At 48.7% G+C, this 26332-nt stretch overlaps 1 protein-coding gene across 1 annotated transcript in view; it reads right to left on the bottom strand.

The window, feature by feature from the left end:
• Positions 1-26332, bottom strand: part of LOC147103040 (potassium voltage-gated channel subfamily KQT member 4-like) — a 424561-nt gene that overhangs the window by 76807 nt on the left and 321422 nt on the right. The window contains exons 9-10 of the mRNA XM_085963167.1: positions 12134-12344; positions 9612-9714 (exon numbers count right to left, since the gene is read on the bottom strand). Coding sequence (XP_085819293.1) covers positions 9612-9714; positions 12134-12344 — 314 coding nt within the window. The remainder of the gene's footprint in view (positions 1-9611; positions 9715-12133; positions 12345-26332) is intronic.

Raw genomic sequence — 26332 nt, 5'->3', positions numbered from 1 at the left:
TTTAATAGACGATTAACTAACTTAACAGAAATAAACTCAAGACTTAACAAGAAAGCTAAGGTTGTGCAGACTCCTAACTGCAGCGCGGCAGCAGGGGTTGGACATGTACAGGCTTAGTGAGGTGATTCAATGGAGCAAACAGGGAGCAGAAGAGGTAAAAAGAGGAAATTTATTCTTCAAATTTGAGATTAGGCAATGGAAAGAATAAAGAGAAAACAGGCCGAGTAAACGATGGGTGATTGATTACTCTCGCATCTCTCCCTGTCAGAGGACACGGTCTGTGATTGACAGGGAGTGGTGTGGGAGTACAGAGTACACGGACTGTGATTGACAGGGAGAGGTGTGAGAGTAATCAGAGTACACGGTCTGTGATTGATAGGGAGAGGTGTGAGAGTAATCAGAGTACACGGTCTGTGATTGACAGGGAGAGGTGTGAGAGTAATCAGAGTACACGGTCTGTGATTGATAGGGAGAGGTGTGAGAGTAATCAGAGTACACGGTCTGTGATTGACAGGGAGTGGTGTGAGAGTAATCAGAGTACACGGTCTGTGATTGACAGGGAGAGGTGTGAGAGTAATCAGAGTACATGGTCTGTGATTGACAGGGAGAGGTGTGCGAGTAATCAGAGTACACGGTCTGTGATTGACAGGGAGAGGTGTGAGAGTAATCAGAGTACACGGTCTGTGATTGACAGGGAGTGATGTGAGAGTAATCAGAGTACACGGTCTGTGATTGACAGGGAGAGGTGTGAGAGTAATCAGAGTACATGGTCTGTGATTGACAGGGAGTGGTGTGAGAGTAATCAGAGTACACGGTCTGTGATTGACAGGGAGAGGTGTGAGAGTAATCAGAGTACACGGTCTGTGATTGACAGGGAGTGGTGTGAGAGTAATCAGAGTACACGGTCTGTGATTGACAGGGAGAGGTGTGAGAGTAATCAGAGTACACGGTCTGTGATTGACAGGGAGAGGTGTGAGAGTAATCAGAGTACATCGCCTGTGATTGACAGGGACAGGTGTGAGAGTAATCAGAGTACACGGTCTGTGATTGACAGGGACAGGTGTGAGAGTAATCAGAGTACAGGGTCTGTGATTGACAGGGACAGGTGTGAGAGTAATCAGAGTACACGGTCTGTGATTGACAGGGAGTGGTGTGTGAGTAATCAGAGTACACGGTCTGTGATTGACAGGGAGAGGTGTGAGAGTAATCAGAGTATACGGTCTGTGATTGACAGGGAGTGGTGTGAGAGTAATCAGAGTACACGGTCTGTGATTGACAGGGAGAGGTGTGAGAGTAATCAGAGTACACGGTCTGTGATTGACAGGGAGAGGTGTGAGAGTAATCAGAGTACACGGTCTGTGATTGACAGGGAGTGATGTGAGAGTAATCAGAGTACACGGTCTGTGATTGACAGGGAGAGGTGTGAGAGTAATCAGAGTACACGGTCTCTGATTGACAGGGAGTGGTGTGAGAGTAATCAGAGTACACGGTCTGTGATTGACAGGGAGAGGTGTGAGAGTAATCAGAGTACACGGTCTGTGATTGACAGGGAGAGGTGTGAGAGTAATCAGAGTACACGGTCTGTGATTGACAGGGAGAGGTGTGAGAGTAATCAGAGTACACGGTCTGTGATTGACAGGGAGAGGTGTGAGAGTAATCAGAGTACACGGTCTGTGATTGACAGGGAGAGGTGTGAGAGTAATCAGAGTACACGGTCTCTGATTGACAGGGAGAGGTGTGAGAGTAATCAGAGTACACGGTCTGTGATTGACAGGGAGTGGTGTGAGAGTAATCAGAGTACACGGTCTGTGATTGACAGGGAGTAGTGTGAGAGTAATCAGAGTACACGGTCTGTGATTGACAGGGAGAGGTGTGAGAGTAATCAGAGTATACGGTCTGTGATTGACAGGGAGTGGTGTGAGAGTAATCAGAGTACACGGTCTGTGATTGACAGGGAGAGGTGTGAGAGTAATCAGAGTACACGGTCTGTGATTGACAGGGAGTGGTGTGAGAGTAATCAAAGTACACGGTCTGTGATTGACAGGGAGAGGTGTGAGAGTACTCAGAGTACACGGTCTGTGATTGACAGGGACAGGTGTGAGAGTAATCAGAGTACACGGTCTGTGATTGACAGGGACAGGTGTGAGAGTAATCAGAGTACAGGGTCTGTGATTGACAGGGACAGGTGTGAGAGTAATCAGAGTACACGGTCTGTGATTGACAGGGAGAGGTGTGAGAGTAATCAGAGTATACGGTCTGTGATTGACAGGGAGTGGTGTGAGAGTAATCAGAGTACACGGTCTGTGATTGACAGGGAGAGGTGTGAGAGTAATCAGAGTATACGGTCTGTGATTGACAGGGAGTGGTGTGAGAGTAATCAGAGTATACGGTCTGTGATTGACAGGGAGAGGTGTGAGAGTAATCAGAGTACACGGTCTGTGATTGACAGGGAGTGATGTGAGAGTAATCAGAGTACACGGTCTGTGATTGACAGGGAGAGGTGTGAGAGTAATCAGAGTACATGGTCTGTGATTGACAGGGAGTGGTGTGAGAGTAATCAGAGTACACGGTCTGTGATTGACAGGGAGAGGTGTGAGAGTAATCAGAGTACACGGTCTGTGATTGACAGGGAGTGGTGTGAGAGTAATCAGAGTACACGGTCTGTGATTGACAGGGAGAGGTGTGAGAGTAATCAGAGTACACGGTCTGTGATTGACAGGGAGAGGTGTGAGAGTAATCAGAGTACATCGCCTGTGATTGACAGGGACAGGTGTGAGAGTAATCAGAGTACACGGTCTGTGATTGACAGGGACAGGTGTGAGAGTAATCAGAGTACAGGGTCTGTGATTGACAGGGACAGGTGTGAGAGTAATCAGAGTACACGGTCTGTGATTGACAGGGAGTGGTGTGAGAGTAATCAGAGTACACGGTCTGTGATTGACAGGGAGAGGTGTGAGAGTAATCAGAGTATACGGTCTGTGATTGACAGGGAGTGGTGTGAGAGTAATCAGAGTACACGGTCTGTGATTGACAGGGAGAGGTGTGAGAGTAATCAGAGTACACGGTCTGTGATTGACAGGGAGAGGTGTGAGAGTAATCAGAGTACACGGTCTGTGATTGACAGGGAGTGATGTGAGAGTAATCAGAGTACACGGTCTGTGATTGACAGGGAGAGGTGTGAGAGTAATCAGAGTACACGGTCTCTGATTGACAGGGAGTGGTGTGAGAGTAATCAGAGTACACGGTCTGTGATTGACAGGGAGAGGTGTGAGAGTAATCAGAGTACACGGTCTGTGATTGACAGGGAGAGGTGTGAGAGTAATCAGAGTACACGGTCTGTGATTGACAGGGAGAGGTGTGAGAGTAATCAGAGTACACGGTCTGTGATTGACAGGGAGAGGTGTGAGAGTAATCAGAGTACACGGTCTGTGATTGACAGGGACAGGTGTGAGAGTAATCAGAGTACAGGGTCTGTGATTGACAGGGACAGGTGTGAGAGTAATCAGAGTACACGGTCTGTGATTGACAGGGAGTGGTGTGAGAGTAATCAGAGTACACGGTCTGTGATTGACAGGGAGAGGTGTGAGAGTAATCAGAGTACATGGTCTGTGATTGACAGGGAGAGGTGTGAGAGTAATCAGAGTACACGGTCTGTGATTGACAGGGAGTGGTGTGAGAGTAATCAAAGTACACGGTCTGTGATTGACAGGGAGAGGTGTGAGAGTAATCAGAGTACACGGTCTGTGATTGACAGGGAGAGGTGTGAGAGTAATCAGAGTACACGGTCTGTGATTGACAGGGAGAGGTGTGAGAGTAATCAGAGTACACGGTCTGTGATTGACAGGGAGAGGTGTGAGAGTAATCAGAGTACACGGTCTGTGATTGACAGGGAGTGGTGTGAGAGTAATCAGAGTACACGGTCTGTGATTGACAGGGAGAGGTGTGAGAGTAATCAGAGTGCACGGATGGTTAATTAAACAGATCAGGCAGTGGGCAGTCAAAGATTCGCTCTTCGTGCAAACATAAAATCAGTAGTTGCTTTTGATGAAATATTGTCCAATCCCTGACCTCTGTAGTGCCTGTTATCCAACCAGAAGACATCCTTGGTGACTGGGAAGTAGAGCTAAGGGAATAGGGTTTAGTTAGCATGATGACTCTAAGATTTAATGGGATAGTGAAGCCTTTTGGAATTTTATTTTTATACAGAGCACTTCCCCCAATTCATAGGAACAGGAGGAGGCCATTTAGCCCCTCAAGCCTGTTCTGCCATTCAATGAGATCATGGCTGATCTGTGGTCTAACTTCATATACGCACTTTTGACCCATTCCCTTAATACCTTTGGTTAACAAAAAATCTACCAACTTCAGATTTAAAATGAACAATTGACCGAGCATCAATTGCCTTTTGCGGAAGAGTTCGACCACCCTTTGTGCGTAGAAGTGTTTAGACTATGCCCCCCAGTCCGAGACTCCCGAACCAGCGGAAACAGTTTCTCTCTTTCTACCCTATCAGTTCTCCTTAATACGTTGAAAACTTCAATCAAATCACCGCTTAGCTTCTAAATTCCACGGAATACAGCCCTAGTTTGTGTAATCTCTCCTCGTAATTTAACCCTCAGACTCCAGGTTTTATTCTGTTATGTTTAATATTATGTTTCAATGAGATCACCTCTCATCTTCGAAACTCCAGAGAGTATCGGCCCAAACTACTCAATCTCTCCTCGTAGGACAACCCTCTCATCCCAGGAATCAATCTAGTGAACCTTCGTTGTATCGCTCTAATCCTTCCTTGGGTAAGGAGACCAAAATTATACACAGTACTCCAGGTGTGGTCTCACTAAAGCCCTGTACAATTGCAGCAAGACTTCCTTACACTTGTACTCCAAACCCCTTGCAATAAAGATCAACATACCATTTGCCTTCCTGATTGCTTGCTGTACCTGCATGTTAACTCTCTGTGTTTCATGTACAAGGTCACCCTTTCTATCCTTTTTAGGTCCAAAATGGATCAGCTCACATTTGCCTGCATTGAAATCCATTTGCCACAGTTTTGTCCAGTCGCGTAATCTATTGATATCTCTTTGTAATGTTGCACTTCCATCTACACTGCTTACAATGTCGCCTATTTTTGTGTCAACGGCAAACTTGGATGTGTGACTTTCTGTCCCATCATCTAAATTGTTAATAAATACGGTGGTGAATATTTGAGGCCCCAACACAGATCCTTGGGGGATGCCACTAGTCACATCCTACCAATTAGAGTACCTGCCCATTATCCCGACTCCCCGTCTCCTGATGCTCAGCTAATTTCCTAACTAGCTCAATAATTTGCCTGCAATTCCATGAGCTTCAAAGTTTGCTAACAGTCTAACATGAGGGACTGTATCAAATGCCTTCAGGAAGTCCATATATGTAACATCCATAGACATTCCCATTTTCTACTTTAGTCACCTAAAGTATGGATGCCTTACATGACTTACTCTTTACAAATCCATGCTAGCTCTATGATAAGCTGAACATGTTCAGTCACTATCCTTAATTCTATACTCTAGTACTTTCCCGACAACAGATATTAGGCTAACTGGTCTATAATTCCTTGCTTTCCCTCTCTCACCTTTCTTAAATAGCAGAGTGACAAGCGCAATTTTCCAATCTAAAGGAACAGTTCTTGTTCTTATAGAAGATGAAATTAGTTTCATGCTCTTTAATTATTTCTTACTGGCAGACAAGCACAAATTGGATCCCCCTCACTGTCTGATGGCTCTGATGTTTCCATCACCATCGCCACGTGGCTCCACAGGAAACACTGGGGATGTCAGAGCAGCCTGCGAGCTGCTCGGACCCACACCACCACTGCAGCAGCTGATTTCCCAGGCTGTACTGTTGTTCCCAGGATCATCATCTACAGCTCTCACCACTGACACCATACCGCTCTATAGCCACTATCGCAGACTGAACCAGACAGATCGCAACCTCAAAGTCTCATTCAACGCCAAGCTGAGCTTCCAATCCAATATCTCTCTGTCGTAAAGACTGCTTAGTTCCACCTACGTAACATTGGCTTCCTCTGCTTCTACCTCAGCCCATCTGCCGCTGAATCCCTCATCCAAGCCTCTGTCAGCTCCAGACTCAATAATTACAAGAATCTCCTGGCCGGCCTCCCAGCCTCCACTCTCCATAAACTTCAGTTTATCCAAAACTTTTCTGCCGTTATTGTAACCTGCACCAAGTCCCGCTCACCCATCAGTCCTGCCCCAACATCTCAAATTTAAAATTCTCAACCTGTGTTTAAATCCTTCCATGGCCTTGCCCCTCCCTATCTCTGTAACCTTCTCCAGTGTTACAACCCCACCCTGAATCTCTCTTCCTCTGTTCTGGTGTTTGTGCATTCCCTCCGCTTTTGCCCAACCCTTGGCAGCTGTGCCTTCATCATTTAGGCCCCCTGCGTATTAATTGATTCAATGATTCGATAGAGTAGAGGCAGAGAAGCTATTTCCGCTTGTGGGGAATCGAGCACAATCTTAAAATTAGAGCTAGGTCATTCAGGTGTGAAATCCAAAAGAACTTTTTCACACAAATGGTCATGGCAATGTGGAAGTCTCTCTCACAAAACGCTGTGAATGCTGGGGGGTCAATTAAAATTATCATGGCTGAGATCAATAGATTTCTGTTGGGTAAGGATATCAAGGGATATGGAACAAAGGCAGGTAAATGGAGTTGAGCTACAGATCAGCCATGATCTCATTAAATGGTAGACTAGGCTCGAATGGGCTGACTGGCCTCCTCCTGTTCCTATGTTCCCATGCTGGGACATTCTCTCTTTCAAATACTCTGCCTCTCCACCTCCTTACCTTCCTTAGAGGTCCAGTCATTAACTGTCAATGAGCTCAGCCTGAGGGTGGGGGTATAGTCCATATCTTGTGAAAGAATCCCCTTCAGAATAAATAAAATATCCAACTGAGACTCAAAGCAACATATTCTCCCAGACCATGGATCCCACACACGGGGCCCAGATCTCTCATTACACAACCCGTGCAACATCAGACTTCTATTCTATCATCATATATTACCCAGTAATTACTGGATTTAGAGCCACTTAAGGCCAGCTAACCTCAGAAATGGCTCTAGAACATAAAGTGGTAGACCTTTCCTCCAACAGATATATAAAACTAGGAAGTATAGTGAACAGTGAGGAGGAGAGTGATAGACTTCAGGAAGACATAAACAGACTGGTGAAGTGGGCGGACACGTGGCAGATGAAATTTAATGCAGGAAAGTGTGAAGTGATACATTTTGGTAGAATGAATGAGGAGAGGACATATAAACTAAATGGTACAATCCTGAAGGGGGTGTGTGAACAGAGAGACCTGGGGGTATGTGTGCACAAATCGTTGAAGGTGGCAGGGCAGATTGAGAAAGCGGTTAAAAAAGCTTACGGGATCCTTGTCTTCATTAATAGAGGTATAGAGTACAAAAGTGTGGAAATTATGATGAACCTGTATAAAACACTGGTTCGGCCCTAACTGGAGTATTGTGTCCAATTCTGGGCACCACACTTTAGGAAGGGTGTGAAGGCCTTAGAGAAGGTGCTGAAAAGATTTACAAGAAAGACTTCAGTTACGTTGATAGACTGGAGAAGCTGGGGTTGTTCTCCTTTGGAGCAGAGAAGATTGAGAGGAGATTTGATAGAGATGTTCAAAATCATGAGGGGTTTGGACAGAGCAGATAGAGAGGAACTGTTCCCATTGGCAGAAGGGTCGAGAACCAGAGGACACAGATTTAAGGTGATCGGCAAAAGGAACCAAAGGCGACGTAAGAAAAAACTTTTTACACAGCGAGTCTGGAATGCACTGCCTGAAAGGGTGGTGGAGGCAGACTCAATCACAGCTTTCAAAAGGAGTTGGATAACTACCTGAAGGAAAGAAATTTGCAGGGCTACAGGGAAAGGGCGGGGGAGTGGGACTAGCTGAGAGTCGGCATGGGCTCGATGGGCTGAATGGCCTTCTTCCATGCTGTAACCATTCTATGATTCTAAATATATGATAAAATAAGCCCATTACTGACACCAGGGTCAATTTTGACTCCCAGGCAGGAATGTGGCCGAGCGAGCAGCCCGAGAGTGGGACTGGGAAGGCTCAAACGATTTTAACGGCCAGACCTTATTCACATTCTGCAGGATGGACTCCTGACCAGACCTGGTGGAAATGACCAGGAGGCTGGAGGGCGGGAAAGGGAGTTCAGCCCGCAGAAGGCCACTGCCGGGGACCCAAGGGAATGCTTCCAGGCATAAGGTAAGCGGTCGGAGGGTCCAGAAGCAATTGCGGTTGGGTGAGGGAAGCCCAAGGTTTCCTTGTGGGGCCTGCAGGAGCACATCTGCTCCTCCTGACCCACAGGCAAAATAAAATCAATGTAAAGAATTGACCTTGCTGGCCCTGGCTCCTGCTCCAAGCAGGTTTGGCAAGTTAGAATTGGCGCCCACTATATTTAACATGAGCAAAGCCACAGTAGCTCTGTTAGTACTATAATAAAACGGCATGGGTCGCTTGCATTTCTGATCTGTCACACTTCAAGTGCCACACTCAAATTTCTGTGTTACACTTTAAAAAAAATATAAAGAAACAAAGGCAACTATTTTGAAATTACAGGGAAATGCTCCAGCAACAGAAAATACCAGACATAATACCTGCAGTCTCTAAATTATCTTCATATTAACTCACAGAGATCCTTTTGCAGGAATTAGATTTTGTGGCCATATCGAGACAAAGCTTCACATTAGCAGCATTCGGTATTACATGGTATAACACTTCAGTCTGTATAGAACACTATCATCTGATTAATCGTTGCACCACTGGACAACAACACATTAACGTTCTGAGACACATCAATCAATCTTCAGGTGTCACACATGCACATTTTATAATACCACACTTTATAAAAGCATAATTAAGAAAAAGAGAACCAGCCATTCCCTTCTCTGTTTTTTTTTCCTGCATTGGGCAGGAGCCAGGGATTTATAAGCACCTGTTAATCTACAAAGGAACTTTGCTGGCAATAAAATATACTTTCTGATTGACCTCAAGATCTACGTACAAGCAAATAATCTCTAGTTTTCCTCAGGAGGTGCTCATTTACAGTAACTGGGACTTTGTGGCTTTAAATAGACAACTTAAGCACAGTTCCACCTTAGCAGCAGAACATATTATACGTATACCAACCACAGGAGATCTGATAGTAAGTGATCAACTATCCTCCATCTCCCTCCAGTACTGGATTTAACTTCATGCCTGTTATATTCAACATGATGACAAAGAAAATCCCCCACGACAAAATGATTCAGAAGCTTTGGCCTCAGGTGAAAATACCAAGGGAATGACTTTCCGGGCGGGTTCTTCCGTTCTCTCACTGTAACCTCGATGGAAGAGCTACAAAACCCAGTGGGTGGGCGGAAGAACCCCTGTGGAGGCTCAGCCCCCAACTATTTCACAAGGCTGACTCAGCCAATCACAGCCTTGAAGTAATCTGATTTTTCATTGGCCAGGATGTGCTGGTGTCACTGCAGCTTGAGGAAGCGCTAACTCCCCCCAGACCTCACCTTGTAATGAAACACTGACCTAATGGCTCGGATAAGGGTTTTCACAATGGGCTTTACATCTTCCATACTGATGTCACAATGAAATGCCTTTTCATCATAGTTGTCATCTCCCAGGTTCTCGGCTTCATGAAAAACAAAGAAAGAGTTATCACAGTATGCTAACACACAGTTTTGGATTTTGAAAGAAAAAAATGAAAGACTTGCATTTCTATATCGCCTTTCATGACCTCAATGCGTCTGAAGGTGCTTCACAGCCAGTGAAGTAGTTTTGACGTGTAGTCACAAAGTAGTTACAGGGTCCTAACGTAAGACCTTCTTTAAAAAAAAAAGTCCTGAGGCGCAACTCTCTCTCTGTTCCCAACTTACCCCCTCCTTCCCATAACAACTGTGTGAGCCTGGACAGTGAATGCTGACAGACTCTTCCACCATGGAGAGTATCACAGAGAGGCCTGATCCTGCCTTTACCCAAAGGCCACAGGTATTTTTGGCCATCAACAGCCACTCTGGGCCAATGCTGAAGGGAATGACCTGATGTGCCTCAATAATTCCGAGACTCGATGTTAGCGAAACAAAACAAGGCTTTTATTAACTTAGAAAGTAACACGTAAGAGAGAGAGGTATCTTCCTTCTGGAGACTGAGGCCAGACTGAGCTAGCTTACAAAAGGGGCCAGGTATGGGCGGAGCCCTACACACAGCACATTCCAATAAACAATACAATGAGGACTGGGGGAAGGGAAATGACACTGAAACCGACCACAGTCACAGGCAGTGATGAATGGAATATTTCATCACATGACCCTCCCCCACCTCCCCGACAAGGTTTAATTTCAATCTATGGTGGCCTTCTCCTGTTTGTTGGACCACTCTAGTGCCTGTCAATTTGTCCTTTAACTGCCAAATACTTGCAAGGTGACCTGAATCACAACTGGATTCCACAAAAATGCTTCTGGGAATTAAATAAGTATTTGTAAAAGAACATAAAAGTGTACGGGGAAAAGGCAGTGATATGCAATTAGAGCTGGCACCAACACAGGCATAATGGACTGAAGGGCCTCTTTCTGAGCTGCAATTTCCATGATTCTATCAAGCTGATTGATGTTTGCACTGTGGAATGGAGTACTTTCCATTTCAGGCACTCAATGTCATAGCAAGCAATCCCAGGCCAGGTACCGCACAGCCAGCTGCAGAATAAAGTTGCCTCTTCAATGCCCCAACAAAGTCCCTTAGCTTCAACCTCAGACACGTAGGGAGCGATTTTGCCAGCCCTGGGGAGGCGGGACTGCTGGGAAAATGGCAGAATTTGGGGGCAAGTTGGGCATGCGCCTCCATGCCATCTTCCTAGGAGGCGGGTAGCCGTCCCGCACCGGGTCCCATCTCCTTGGAGACGGGAAGGGATTAAAGCCTATTAACAGGTAGTTAATAGGCAGAAAATAGGATTATCCCTTTTTGCCCTCACAAGTGCGGGCTTCCCGAAAGCTCCAAAACACGTCAGCTCAGCGAGGCGAGTACTGGGTCTGCGGGGGTCAGGGGGGTGCAAAAGTGTGGTGTGAAGGTAAGTGATGGGTGCAAAAGTGTAGCGGTGAATATCTGAGTTAAGTGTAAAGTGTTTTTAAAAGTGTACTTACCTTTGTTTCTTCCTGCAGGCTTCAGTCGGTGTGTATGTGGAGAGTCTCGGACCTCTGTGTTGCAGATGAGAGATGGCCGTTTCATTCTCAGATGCAACAACCATCTCAAGGCTTCATCAAACTGCAGAGAACGTCAGTGTTTGACAGCTTCACAGAGCTGTCAAACGATGACAATTCATCTGTCAAAAATTTTTGACAGATGAAACGTCATACGCTAACGTTCTCTGCAACCGGCTTTCCCTTAATTGGCCTGTTGAACCCGCTGGGCGGGCTTAACAAGGTCAATCAAAGGAAAATAGCGTGGGTTGGCCACAAATCGATGGAGGCGGGACTAAAGCCCGACAAGCAGCAGGCCCGCCTCCATTGGCGAGATCACCCCACAGAGTCAGTTGGGCAGTTCTGTGCGATGGGTCCTGTGCAATTACCCCAAATCACTTCAATTTATGCCTGTGGCCCAATGTAGCTGGGCTGGGAGCCAGTGCATAAACTGCATATGAGGCTCATTAGGGCTGTAAAAAAAATTTTAATGAAGGGGCCTGGGTGGCCTTACCTCTCACTTCCTCAGGCCACACAACTTTCCCATTATTCTGCACTGTGGTCTCAAAAAGCTGGTGCTGTGCTGCCCTGGACCCCGCCCCCCATGTATGGGTAATCACCATCCCATAGGGGTGCTGCACCCCCAAATTCCAGCCCTTGCATTGCATTCCTCCCCTCTTCCGCTGGCCATCCCAGCATATCATGCACTACATGCGGGTAGGGCCAGAAAACGCTGGCATTATGTGGCGAGGTCAGCTTATTCGTGCACAGGCACACAGAGTACCCAGGTAGCAGCGCAGCAGGTTATCTCCCCCCAAGGGCTAACTTGTTAACTCGGGCAGGATTTCCACCCTGCCTCTGAGATCCCTCTCTTCTTACTTTCCACTGTTGTTCTGGGCTTTAACCGGAGGGATGCTCGGAAGCGGGTTCTGTCGTTGAAACTCCAGCTCTTCTGCACCTTGGTGGGGCTGACTTGTGTCGCATTCTCTGTACTGGGTGAGCGCTGAATACTCGGAGCTGATGCTTGCTTGCTTCTCATGCTCTGAATCCTTGGACTGTTCATCTTCATTCTGTCTCTGAAGCCTAGCCTCTGGTTACTGAAACAAAGTAGAAAAGCATGAAAAATCCTTGCATCCATCAATATTGCTTATCCAATACAAAGCCAGTATGTTTTAAATATATATATTTACATATATTTAAAATAAATTTATACCACACGTGAAAATAAGAGCAGAATATTTTAGGAACAGGGAAAGTTCATGAGGATCAAGGAGTCAATCCTTACTGTGATTAACCCCATCTACTCACCTTCTCACCATATCTCTTTGTCCAGAAACACATCCTATTGTCCGGTAACTTATTCCCAAAATTCAACCACTCTTTGTGTGAAAAGGTTCCCTGTGAATTCCCTTCTTAATCTTAACATCCTCATTTTTAATTTGTGCCCACCTGGGAGTTTAACCTTTCACCACAGGGGACACTTTACTGGAATCACCTTCACAACCTTCAAATCTTCCGTTGGCTAACTCGCAGTCTGATCGCTTCCAAAGAGGAAGAAACTCCAATTTCCTTAACCTTTCCTCAGGACTTAAAATTCCCCAAAAATGATGGAGATAAATTTATAGTCTCCTTACTTATGATGCCAAAAACAGATCAACGTGTTTAAAAATATTTGAAACGTGTGGTATAAATAGGATAAATTATGAGCAGCAGTGAGCTGGATGGATATCTTTGCTCTCATGTTTGCCCATAATGCACTTGCTCACCAGTTGGTCTCACTTCTCAAGGTATTCATCCTAACTCACTGTTACCCAGGATATATCCTTGTTTATATTCCAAAATTATGACCTTATTCAAAGATTCAGAAGCATGTTTTAGCTGTTTTACTTTGTCAGAGAGGAGTATGGGCAGAGGCACCTTATTGGACAAGAGGAGAAAAGTAACACTGTTGTGCACATAAAATAGTCCAAACATTCACACACCAATCAGGAGAGAGAGCCTCACTCACACACACCAATCAGGAGAGTCTCACTCACACACACCAATCAGGAGAGAGAGCCTCACTCACACACACCAATCAGGAGAGAGAGTCTCACTCACACACACCAATCAGGAGAGAGAGCCTCAACACACACACCAATCAGGAGAGAGAGCCTCAATCACACATACCAATCAGGAGAGTCTCAATCACACACACCAATCAGGAAAGAGAGCCTCACTCACACACACCAACCAGGAGAGAGTCTCACTCACACACACCAACCAGGAGAGAGAGCCTCACTCACACACACCAACCAGGAGAGTCTCACTCACACACACCAATCAGGAGAGAGTCTCACTCACACACACCAATCAGGAGAGCCTCAATCACACACACCAATCAGGAGAGAGTCTCACTCATACAGCCACTAACTTGGAAACAGAATGATTCGCGCAGGAGTAAAACCAGAAATAGGCGTAATTATACATGAGTGAAATGGGAAATGGGCAAAATCACACACTTATGCAACAAGAAATTAGCTCAGATACACATATCCAAGAAATGGGCTCAATCAAGGGTGCAAAACAAGAATTGGGTTCGATCACGAGTAATAATCAAAATGGCCTCAATCACACGTGCATCAATCAAGAAAGACATTCAATCACACTCAGGAAATGGGAAAACGCTTGACCGGATGTGAGCAAACCAGTTCCAGAATGGTGCACAGCCAGTCCCAGAATGCTACAGGGTGAGATCCCTGCAGGCAGCTCTGGAATGTTTCCTAGGCCAATATACAGTTGTATATCCAGATTACACTAAGTTAGGAGGGACAGTAAATAGTGCGGATGGGAGCAGGAAGTTGCAAAGGGACATTTAGTGGGTAAAACTATGGCAAATGGAGTACAATGGGGAAATGTGAGGTCATCCACTTTGGACCCCAGAAAGATAAATTGGAGTATTTTCTAAATGGTGAGAAACTAAAAACTGTAGAGGATCAAAGAGATTTGGGAGTACAAGTACACACATCACTGAAAGCTAGTGGACAGGTACAAAAAGCAATCAGAAAGGCTAATGGAATGTTGGCTTTTATCTCAAGACTGCTGGAAGACAAAAGGAAGTTATGCTCCAGTTATAGAAAGCTCGGTCAAACCCCATCTGGAGTAATGCTTTCAATTTTGGGCGACGCACCTAAGGAAGGATTTATTGGCCTTGGAGGGGGTGCAGTGCAGATTCACCAGAAATAATACTGGGGCTTCGAGGGTTAAATTATGAGGACAAGTTGTGTAAACCTGGCTTGTATTCCCTTGAGTATAGAAGATCGAGTGGTGATCTGATTGAGGTGTTTAAAATGTTAAATGGATTTGATAGGGTCGATACAAAGAAATTATTTGCTGAGGAGGGTAAATCAAGAACAAGGGGGCATAATTTTAAATTTATAACAAGGTCATTCAGAAGCAAAATCAGGAAGCACTTCTTCACACAAAGGGTATTATGAATCTGGAACACTCTCCCTCTAATGGCTGTGCATGCTGGGTCAATTGGGACTTTCAGGTCTGAGATTGAGAGATTTTTGATAGGTAAGGATATCAAGCGATATGGAGCAATGGCTGGAAAATGGACTGAGGTGCAGATCAGCCATGATCTCACTGAATAGCTAAGCAGGCTTGGGGCTGAATGGCCTCCTCCTGATTCTAATGGTTCTATTCCTATGATACCCACAAGCAGCCCCAGAATGGTCACAGGCTGCGATACCTACAGCCCCAGAATGGTCACAGGCTGCGATACCTACAGCCCCAGAATGGTCACAGGCTGCGATACCCACAGGCAGCCCCAGAGTGGTCACAGGCTGCGATACCCACAGGCAGCCCCAGAGTGGTCACAGGCTGCGATACCCACAGGCAGCCCCAGAATGGTCACAGGCTGCGATACCCACAGCCCCAGAATGGTCACAGGCTGCGATACCCACAGACCCAGAATGGTCACAGGCTGCGATACCCACAGGCAGCCCCAGAATGGTCACAGGCTGCGATACCCACAGGCAGCCCCAGAATGGTCACAGGCTGCAATACCTACAGCCCCAGAATGGTCACAGGCTGCGATACCCACAGCCCCAGAATGGTCACAGGCTGCAATACCCACAGCCCCAGAATGGTCACAGGCTGCAATACCCACAGGCAGTCCCAGAATGGTCACAGACTGCGATACCCACAGTCCCAGAATGGTCACAGGCTGCAATACCCACAGGCAGTCCCAGAATGGTCACAGGCTGCGATACCCACAGGCAGCCCCAGAATGGTCACAGGCTGCGATACCCACAGCCCCAGAATGGTCACAGGCTGCGATACCCACAGCCCCAGAATGGTCACAGGCTGCGATACCCACAGCCCCAGAATGGTCACAGGCTGCAATACCCACAGCCCCAGAATGGTCACAGGCTGCGATACCCACAGCCCCAGAATGGTCACAGGCTGCAATACCCACAGCCCCAGAATGGTCACAGGCTGCGATACCCACAGGCAGCCCCAGAATGGTCACAGGCTGCGATACCCACAGGCAGTCCCAGAATGGTCACAGGCTGCGATACCCACAGGCAGCCCCAGAATGGTCACAGGCTGCGATACCCACAGCCCCAGAATGATCACAGGCTGCGATACCCACAGCCCCAGAATGGTCACAGGCTGCGATACCCACAGCCCCAGAATGGTCACAGGCTGCGATACCCACAGGCAGCCCCAGAATGGTCACAGGCTGCAATACCCACAGCCCCAGAATGCTCACAGGCTGCGATACCCACAGCCCCAGAATGGTCACAGGCTGCGATACCCACAGCCCCAGAATGGTCACAGGCTGCGATACCCACAGCCCCAGAATGGTCACGGGCTGCGATACCCACAGCCCCAGAATGGTCACAGGCTGCGGTACCTGTAGTGTATGTACCTTTAAGAGAGAACTACTTTTACAGCTCCTGTATACTGTAGTACCGGCAGTGACCACACCTGTATATAAGCCTTGAGCAGCCTCTGTACTCCCAGTCTTGAGACTACCCTACTCCAGTAAACACCTGTTGATTGTTAAGTTACAGCCTCCGTGTAGTTCTTGGGAAACATCCTATTTTAAGAATCACGGATCTAACAGTGGCGACGAGGTCGATTCGAATCTGCCTGCAACTTTGCATTTCCCTTCAAGGATTCGCTCCGGGAGGACGGTGGAAGAAAGTCGAGGCCAGAAGCACGGGCGTCGACCACGAGCATCCACCCAGTCATTCGGCAGAAAGTAAACATCGCAGGAGAGGTTGTTGAGAGCCGGGCTTGGTTCCCCAGCCATGACGATCCAGCAACAGACTGGCAACAGGTGCAGCGCACACCCTTCCCGGACAGCGGCGGCTGGAGCCGACCGACGGCGTAGAAAAGCCGAGCAGCGTTGATGGGGTAAGAGAGAGGGTGAAGCGCACAGGGCATGGCCGGGGGTTGAAAACCGAGCAGCGTCGAGGAAAAAACAAACAGAGAGAGAGGGTAAAGCAGCAGCCGGGTTCAGGACCGAGCGACGACAACAGGAAAGGCGCACAGGAGAACGCGCAGAGCACAGCCAGGGCGCAAGGGCTGAACTGCATCCGCGGGGAGAAGAAGGGAGAGCGCGGGAGATGCCATTGAGCCACGGAGAAGAAGGGAGAGCGCGGGAAACACCATTTTTAGAAGCCGCAGCGGAGAAGAAGGGCGAGCGCGGGAAGGAAGGAAAGCGCGGGAGACGCCATTTTGTGCCAGCGGAGAAGAAGGGAAAGCGCGGGAGACGCCATTTTAGACAGTTAAATCACACCCAGGGATGGCGAAGAGTGGCAGTATCACGGCGTTCGAGAATGAAGTCGAAGATTGGGCGACATATGTGGAACGCATTGAGGTGTACTGCAGGGCAAATGAAATGCCAGATGCTAGGAAAGCACTGGTTTTGTTAAATTCCATGGATGCAAAAACTTATGGCTTACTGCAAAACCTGATAACCCCAGAGAAGCCCGTGGATAAGAATTTCGAAAGCATAGTAGAAATCCTACAGGACCACTTAAGCCCCACACCACTGCTGATAGCAGAAAGATTTAAGTTCCAAAAAAGGAACCAGCATAAAGACGAAAGTAATGCTGAGTACTTAACGGAACTGCGCAAGTTATCGAAACACTGCCAGTTTGGAGTGGGACTATCAGATACGTTAAGGGACAAGTTTGTGTGTGGGCTTCAAAGTGAAGGAACCCAGAAACGGCTTCTATCAGAAAAGGATCTTACGCTGGACAAGGCTTTCAGCATGGCAGAATCACTCGAACCAGCCGCACGGGGCACTGCAGAGATACAACGGAGACCGCAAGAATACGGCACCAATGAAATGTCGTATGGAGCAGGGAAGTGCTATCGCTGCGGCAGAACAACACACGACCAGAAGGATTGTTGGCTCAAGGACCTAGTGTGTAGACAGTGTGGAAAAACAGGACACATAGCAAGAGTCTGCAGGTCAGGGAAGAAAACCAACAGCAAGAAATCTCCACAGGAGAAGTACAAAAAGGTACATAAGGTGATGGACAGTAGTTCAGATGAACAGGGAAGTGATACAGACTCCGGAAGCAAGGAGCTGGGTTGTCTGAAACTACATAAGGTAACCAAAATGGAGGATCACCAGACTATCTGGGTCACACTCAAGACAGACGGAGTCCAAGTGAAAATGGAATTGGACACTGGATAAACCAGCTTGTAAGCAGCTATTTTCATATATACCCTTGGAAGCTACAGAGATTGTCTTGAAGACGTACACAGGGCAAAAAGTCTACCCAAAGGGAAAATAAGGGTGAACGTGATATACAAAGGCCAGGAAATACCTAAAATGGACCTATATGTATTGCCAGATGGAGGACCACCACTACTAGGACGTGAATGGATCCGGAAGATACAATTAGATTGGCATTCCATACAGGCACTGAAGGTTGAGGCCAAAAAGGATGACGACGCCACACCTGGTCGACTGTCAAAAATGCTAACTGACGCACAAGAAGTGTTCCAGGAGGGACTCGGAACACTAAAAGGCATAACAGCAACGATTAAAATAGAGGAAAATGCAAGTCCAAAGTTTTTTAAGGCCAGACCGGTGCCTTCTGCGATCCGACCAGCCATTGAAGCAGAACTGGAAGGGCTGGAACGTTCAGGAGTACCGTCCAAAGTAGACTGGAGCGAGTGGGCTACACCCATTGTCGCTGTAATGAAGAGGTCGTTGAGTAATACGCCTGGGGAACCAAAGAAGGTCTGCATCTGTGGGGATTTTAAGGTGACAGTGAACCCAGTCCTTCACACGGTACAATATCCGCTTCCACAGATTGAGGATATTTTCGCCTCGCTATCTGGAGGTAAACGTTTCACCAAAATTGATCTGGCCCAGGCGTACTTGCAAATGGAGGTAGAAGAAGCCTCGAAACAATACCTCACGATCAACACTCATAAAGGTCTCTATCAATACAACCGGCTGGTGTTCGGGGTAGCATCGGCTCCGGCTATTTGGCAAAGGGCAATGGACCAAGTCCTGCAAGGGATTCCAGGGACCCAGTGTTATTTGGACGACATCCTGGTCACGGGCGAAAATGACAGTGATCACCTCGCCAACCTGGAGAAGGTGCTCACGAGATCAAAGGAATATGGGCTACGAGCTAATCGCCACAAGTGCGAGTTTTTCCAGAAGCAGATCTCGTATTGTGGCCACATTATTGATGAAGAGGAGTTACATAAGTCCCCTGAAACGATTGAGGCAGTAGTCAAGGCTCCAGCACCGGAAAATGTGTCACAACTGAGGTCGTTCCTCGGGTTGGTGAACTACTACCATAAGTTCTTACCAAATTTGTCTACAGTAGTACACCCACTGAACGCCCTACTGCAAACGGGGGTACTATGGAAGTGGAATGACGAATGTAAATGAGCTTTCCAGAAGTGCAAAGATTTGATCACATCAAAAGAGGTGTTGGCCCATTTCAACCCAGCTCTACCAATCCGGTTGGCATGTGATGCATCACCCTATGGTATTGGAGCGGTGTTATCGCACAAATTCCCAGACGGGTTGGAGAGGCCAGTAGCCTTTGCGTCTCGGTCACTGACCTCAGCCGAGCACAACTACACCCAGATCGACAGGGAGGCCCTCAGCTTAGTATGGGGAGTAAAAAAATGCAACCACTATCTGCATGGACAGAAGTTCACCTTGCTGACTGACCACTAACCACTTGTCTCCATCTTTAATCCAAAGAAGGGCGTTCCGGTGATGACTGCACAACGGTTACAAAGATGGTCCCTTTTTCTAGGGGCGAACCAATATGAAATAGAATATAAAGGCACGAAACAGCATGGAAATGCTGATGGGTTATCACGCTTGCCACTGCCTACTGTGGAGGAAGCACCAGCAGTGGACCCTATCGAGATATTTTATTCGTCAATAATTGAACGATTGCCAGTAACTAACGCGGATATAGAGAAGGAGACCCGCAATGATCCGACGCTGTCTCGGGTATATGATTTGACGGTGAGGGGATGGCCAACACATGGCGACTCACTGTTGCCAGCATTCTCATCCAGAAGAGAACAGCTGTCAGTATGCCAGGGGACCTTGATGGGTGGATCCCGAGTGGTAATTCCACCCAAGTTAAGGGAGAGAGTGCTAAATGAGCTTCACGAAGGTCATCTGGGAGGGGTGAAAATGAAAAGCCTTGCTAGGGCTTATGTGTGGTGGCCGGGGATTGATCAACAAATCGAGGACCTAACTAAGAGCTGCTCAGGATGCCAGAAGGTCCAAAATGCACCACCACATGCCCCTCTACACCCATGGGAGTGGCCCTCCTCTCCATGGCAACGGGTGCATATTGATTTTGCTGGTCCATTCATGGACTCAATGTTTTTAATAGCTGTGGATGCGCACTCAAAATGGCCTGAGGTGATCCAAATGTCCTCCACCACCACGGAGAAAACTATTGCAGTCCTACGGACCATCTTTGCCAGGAACGGCTTGCCAGAGCAGATTTGCTCTGATAACGGACCACAGTTTGTGTCCGAAGAGTTTCGAAGATTTATGAAAAGGAATTGGGTAAGGCATTACACCTCCGCTCCGTATCATCCAGCCACCAATGGATTGGCTGAGAGGTTTGTACAAACCTTTAAAAAAGCAGTAAGGGCCATGTGCGATGATGACATTCCACTGCAGCATAAGGTGGACAATTTCCTGTTAGCCTACAGAAATGCGACACATACAATCACCAACCAGACCCTGGCCATGATGTTCTTTAACCGAAGGTTGAGATCTCGCCTGGATTTGCTCAGACCAAATGTGCGAAGAAATGTCGAGGATAAACAATTCCAGCACATCAATGAGAAGCCGACAAGGAGCTTCAATGGAGGACAACCAGTCTTGGCCCGTGACTACCGAACAGAGAAATGGCAACCCGGAACGATATGCACAGGGCAGGGGCCATTAATGTACACAGTGGATGTCGGGGAGAACATTGTGAGACGCCACGTCGACCAGATCTTAGCGTCACAGGAACGAGTCAACCCCATGTCTCGCGTACCTGGGAATGAACCCGACATACCGGCAGCATCTACCTCAGAAACAGTAGCAGTGGGAACCGATGGAAAGGGGCCAGAATCGCCTCCGCACCAAGAACAAGAACCTCAGGAAAGGCGCTATCCAGAAAGGATCAGGAAGCCGCCCCAAAGACTGAATTTATAAATGGACTATTTCTGTTTAATGTGCATGTTAAAGTGTTAATTGTTATTTGAATGTTATGTTTAAGGAGATGGCTGGTAGTGGAGAAAAGAAGCCGGAGGTTATCTTTGCATTCCAGCATGATCCTGGAGTAGTGAACAGCTTTGGCAGAGGAGAGTTGGGCCCGATAGTGCTTGATGTTGTCTAGCAAGTTCTGGCAATTAATGGTTAAACCAGTTGAATGCCACATATGTTCATATCTGCATCCCTTGGGCTTAAGGGGGTGAAGATGGGGGTCGTACCAAGGAGAAAGACAAGGGTGGGAGAGAGTAAGCACTTTACTGGGGACAAGGGTATCAAAGGTGGAGGTGAGGGTGTGATTGAGCAGATCTTATAGCTGCAGGAGTATTGTGGTGAAAGGAAGACCAAAGGCTAGACAGTTGGGAATTTGCGAGTGCCGTTGTAAGTGACTTGGGGGAGAGTTTTTCCAGGGTCGAATGTAGAAGGAAGGGGGGTTGGGAGGAGGAAGGGGGATGTAAGTGCTGAGGGATACAAGGAGGTGATCAGCGATGGCCTTGTCTGTGATTGGTACGATGGGAATAGAAAGGCCACGTGAGATGGCAAGGATGAAAGGGTGGTCGTGAATATGGGTAGGAAAGTTTATAGGAAGGAAGTGAACTCAGACGAGGGCAAGGTGAGTTGAAATGTAGGTTGAAATCACTAAGGATGAGAAGTCACTTGATACAGAGGCTGAGGGAAGAAAGGAGTGAGGATATCGCGATGAGAAACTTGACTTGAGGTTTGGGTGGATGGTAGAGAACGAAGATTTTAAAGGAGGCAAATGGGGTGGAACAAAGTGAGGTGATCTAAGGAGGAAAGGTGCCAGAGGAGTAGGGGGACAAACCAAGGTATGATTTGGTGATAAGGGTCACACTGCCACTATGACGGTTTGGGGGTCAGGGCAGTTGATGGAAGGTATAGCCAAGCAGGAGGCTTCAGTAAGGCATCACCCATAAGCCAAGTTTCTTTCAAGGCCATGATGTCAATGCAATCATCCACAATAAGGTCATGGATTGCAGGGAGCTTGTTCGCAAATGAATGGACATTTTGGAGAGAGATATGGAGAGTGAGGGTGATTGTTGAACCGCTGGTAGAGTCCACGGGGTCAGCGGTAGGAGGGGTGAGTGAGATGGGAAGGAGGTTGACAAGATTAGCCTCCAGCGGGCGCGCTGGGTGGAAAGGTCAACGAGCGAGATGTGGCAGTTGGGGTTGCTGCTTGTAAAGAAGCAGCGATGGGTGCCTCCATGGGCCCTTCAGAGAATGTTGAGAGGCACAGAGGGAAGCTGTGGGCTTATCTAAGAGTGAGTCAAGCCTGGGATGGTGGCAGGAGAGTAGGAAGGTAGAGGCATAATGAAGGGTTGGGGTAGAGATTTGGAGGGGCAAAGTATCCGAGATAGGAGAAATTAAGGGAGGCATGACTAGGTAAGAGGAAGGGGAGGAAACCAGAGAGAAGGGCCCCGAGAGGGGCATCCAAAATGCACACAATAGACACAAGGAAATTCAGGTTACATAGGCATAAAAAAAAGAAAGACAGCAGGTCCATCAGCATCAGAAAAAAGAAGATAGAGAACATTTTGGTTAGGGGCTCTTAGAACTTGAGAAAGGAAAGGTATGCAATCATCTTTATTGGGCTGACCAAAGCAAAGAGGGGGGAATAACATGCAAAGGTCATGGGTCAAATGTGCTAACTATGAGTACGATGAAACAGCAGCTAATGGGTTTAATAACCTGAGGACATTCCAGGCAGAATGGTGTCTAATTAAACCTCCCACTTCCCTAAGTTGTTTGTATACCTGTACACTATAGAAATGCATCCTATCACAGCAAAGGGTCAGAGTCCTCAAGAATAAAAGGGAGGAAAATAAAGACTTGCATTTATATAGCGCCTTTCACGACCCCAGGCTGTCCCAAAGCACTTTACAGCCAATTAAGTACTTTTGAACTGTAGTCACTGTTGTCATGTAGGAAATGCATGGCATAGCAAAGATTAGGATCGATATGTCCTGGTTGTGAGTGGAGAATAGGGAGGAGAGAATAAGAGAGGCTCCAAAGTTGAAGTCAGAAGTCCCGTGGTGGGATGAAGCTGTCTTGTAGATCAGTTTGGAGCACCGATAAACTGATGTCCAGGTTTGGAGACAGGTGTGTGGTGAGTATTCCGTTACACTCCTGAGGAGTCAAGAGGTTTTTGTTCCTCTCTGTCCTCTTCTGCTCCTTTTCCTTCTTCACATTTGGCTGCAAGGCGATGGGTGGTATGGTGTGTTGTGAGGAAAGGAGCCACCAATGGATGCAGACTCCCTTTTGGATGAGGGTTCTGGGAAACATATGGCTCCCAGTGGCTCCCTCCCTTAAACACTCATGCTTCCCCACCCCCTCGCTATTATCATGTCCCCAACCTCTTCACCCCCTCCATCCACTCTTCCTCGATCCCCACATGAGGGGCGGGGGGGGGGTGGAAGGCAAGAGGCCAAAGATCCCCCCTTATGATAAACCAAACCCAGTTGCCCTCCTCCTTTACCCCTCCCACCTGCTCTTCCTATCTGTTTCCCTCAAAGAGGCTCTGTTTGCTTTCAAAATTCAACTTGTTTTTTAAAGCAATCTAATTAGAATAACAAAAAAAGCTACCTGTCTTATTTTAATTATGTCTTTCTCTCTGTCTCTTTCTCTATCTGTCTAATAGGTATTAAAATCTTTCCTCAAAAGTGTAAGCAATTAGATTGACCTTTATCAAACTGCTAACAAAACATGGGTGAAATAAATAGCTGGCTTTAAAATTCAACTTCGTTTTGAAAATGGAATTAACATTTGGCCTGGATATTTGCCCAGAAGAATGGGTTTCTCGAACGTAAACTGCAGGACTCTTTCAAATTGTTTTTTGTCAGTTTCCTGCCCACAGGCTAGAGGCCGATGGGGTGGTCCGATGGTGGTCTGGGGGGGAGGCGGGGGGAGCAGACGGTGGGAGGCGGGGGGAGCAAATGGTGGGAGGCGGGGGGAGCAGATGGTGGGAGGCGGGGGGAGCAGATGGTGGGAGGCAGGGGGAGCAGATGGTGGGAGGCGGGGGAGCAGATGGTGGGAGGCGGGGGGAGCAGACGGTGGGAGGCGGGGGAGCAGATGGTGGGAGGCGGGGGGAGCAGATGGTGGGAGGCGGGGGGAGCAGACGGTGGGAGGCGGGGGAGCAGATGGTGGGAGGCGGGGGGAGCAGACGGTGGGAGGCGGGGGAGCAGACGGTGGGAGGCGGGGGAGCAGACGGTGGGAGGCGGGGGAGCAGACGGTGGGAGGCGGGGGAGCAGACGGTGGGAGGCGGGGGAAGCAGACGGTGGGAGGCGGGGGAGCAGACGGTGGGAGGCGGGGCAGCAGACGGTGGGAGCAGGTGGTGGGAGGCAGAGGGAGCAGACGGTGGGAGGCGGGGGGAGCAGACGGTGGGAGGCGGGGGAGCAGACGGTGGGAGGTGGGGGGAGCAGATGGTGGGAGGCGGGGGGAGCAGATGGTGGGAGGCGGGGGGAGCAGATGGTGGGAGGCGGGGGGAGCAGATGGTGGGAGGCGGGGAAGCAGATGGTGGGAGGTGGGGGGAGCAGATGGTGGGAGGTGGGGGGAGCAGATGGTGGGAGGTGGGGGGAGCAGATGGTGGGAGGCGGGGGGAGCTGATGGTGGGAGGTGGGGGGAGCAGACGGTGGGAGGCGGGGGGAGCAGACGGTGCGAGGCAGGGGAGCAGACGGTGCGAGGCAGGGGAGCAGATGGTGGGAGGTGGGGGGAGCAGATGGTGGGAGGCGGGGGGAGCAGACGGTGGGAGGCGGGGGGAGCAGACGGTGCGAGGCAGGGGAGCAGATGGTGGGAGGCGGGGGGAGCAGATGGTGGGAGGCGGGGAGAGCAGATGGTGGGAGGCGGGGAGAGCAGATGGTGGGAGGCGGGGGGAGCAGATGGTGGGAGCCGGGGGGAGCAGATGGTGGGAGGCAGGGGGAGCAGACGGTGGGAGGCGGGGGGAGCAGATGGTGGGAGGCGGGGAGAGCAGATGGTGGGAGGCGGGGAGAGCAGATGGTGGGAGGCGGGGGGAGCAGATGGTGGGAGGCGGGGGGAGCAGATGGTGGGAGGCGGGGGAGCAGATGGTGGGAGGCGGGGGGAGCAGATGGTGGGAGGCGGGGGGAGCAGATGGTGGGAGGCGGGGGGAGCTGATGGTGGTCGGGGTGTGATAGTGATAGTGCTCAGGGGTGCGGTCCCAATGGTGGTTGGGGGGTGGGTGAAACAGATGGTGGTCGGTGGATCCGATGGTGGGTGAGGGGGGTTCCCATGGTATTTGGGGAGGAATCTGATGGTGGTCGGGGGTGGCGGGAAGCAGGTGGTTGTCGCGGGGGGGAAGCGGGGGGGGCGGGAGCAGATGGCGGTCACTGGGAGGGGCTCCGATGGTGGTGGGGGAGCAGACAGATCGCGGGGTGGGGGGTGGGAGCAGATGGTGGTCACTGGGAGGGGGTCCGATGGTGGTGGGGGAGCAGACAGATCGCGGGGTGGGGGGTGGGAGCAGATGGTGGTCACTGGGAGGGGGTCCGATGGTGGTGGGGGAGCAGGCAGATCGCGGGGTGGGGGGTGGGAGCAGATGGTGGTCACTGGGAGGGGGTCCGATGGCGGTGGGGGAGCAGACAGATCGCGGGGTGGGGGGTGCGGTGTTTACTGGGTGGCTTGTTGGGCCTGGAGGAAACACTCCTGCTCCTCCTGGTCCACAAGCAGTGCTGTAAAGCCAATTACCTCATGGATCCAGCCCTTCTCACCTCCTTACACCCGGAATTGGGTAGTTTCAGATGTTTTGTACTTTAACCTTACACAACCCCAACCCACCCATTTTTGGAGTTAAGATTCAGCCCAAAGACTCTCTTGACCCCTTCTTCTCTCCCGACCTCAGCTTATTACACAAGCTACAACAGGTGTTTAATGAGGACACTGTTGTTTCTCTCTCTTATACGCAGCTTCACTGTTTGTAAAGAAACACTAAATATGAATTGTACCTCAAAAGCTTTGGAATTTGTTCCCCTTTTGAAGAAAAGCTATTGAGTAAAAAATGCCAGAAGCTTAAGAAAAACATTCCATCAGTACAGCTGACTTTATGGTACTGATACACCCTGGGAAATTAGGGACACAGCACATATTCAGACTGCAAAATCCAAGTTCACAGCTCTCGGCAAAAATATCAAATCCAAGCCTGGGTTTTTTGGGAGAAGCTGAGGCCTTCAAGTAAAAACTTCAATGAAGGCATTAAAAGACACAAAAGACAATTCAAAGGATACATTTAATGATGTTATTGTGGCATATGTATATGTTTTATTTGGTTAAGCCCTTATTTT

This window comes from Somniosus microcephalus, chromosome 20 (genome assembly GCF_052327205.1).
Source record: "Somniosus microcephalus isolate GS21.2 chromosome 20, FLI_Smic_1.0, whole genome shotgun sequence".
Lineage (NCBI taxonomy): Eukaryota > Metazoa > Chordata > Chondrichthyes > Squaliformes > Somniosidae > Somniosus > Somniosus microcephalus.
This window is presented reverse-complemented; position numbering and strand designations above follow the sequence as displayed.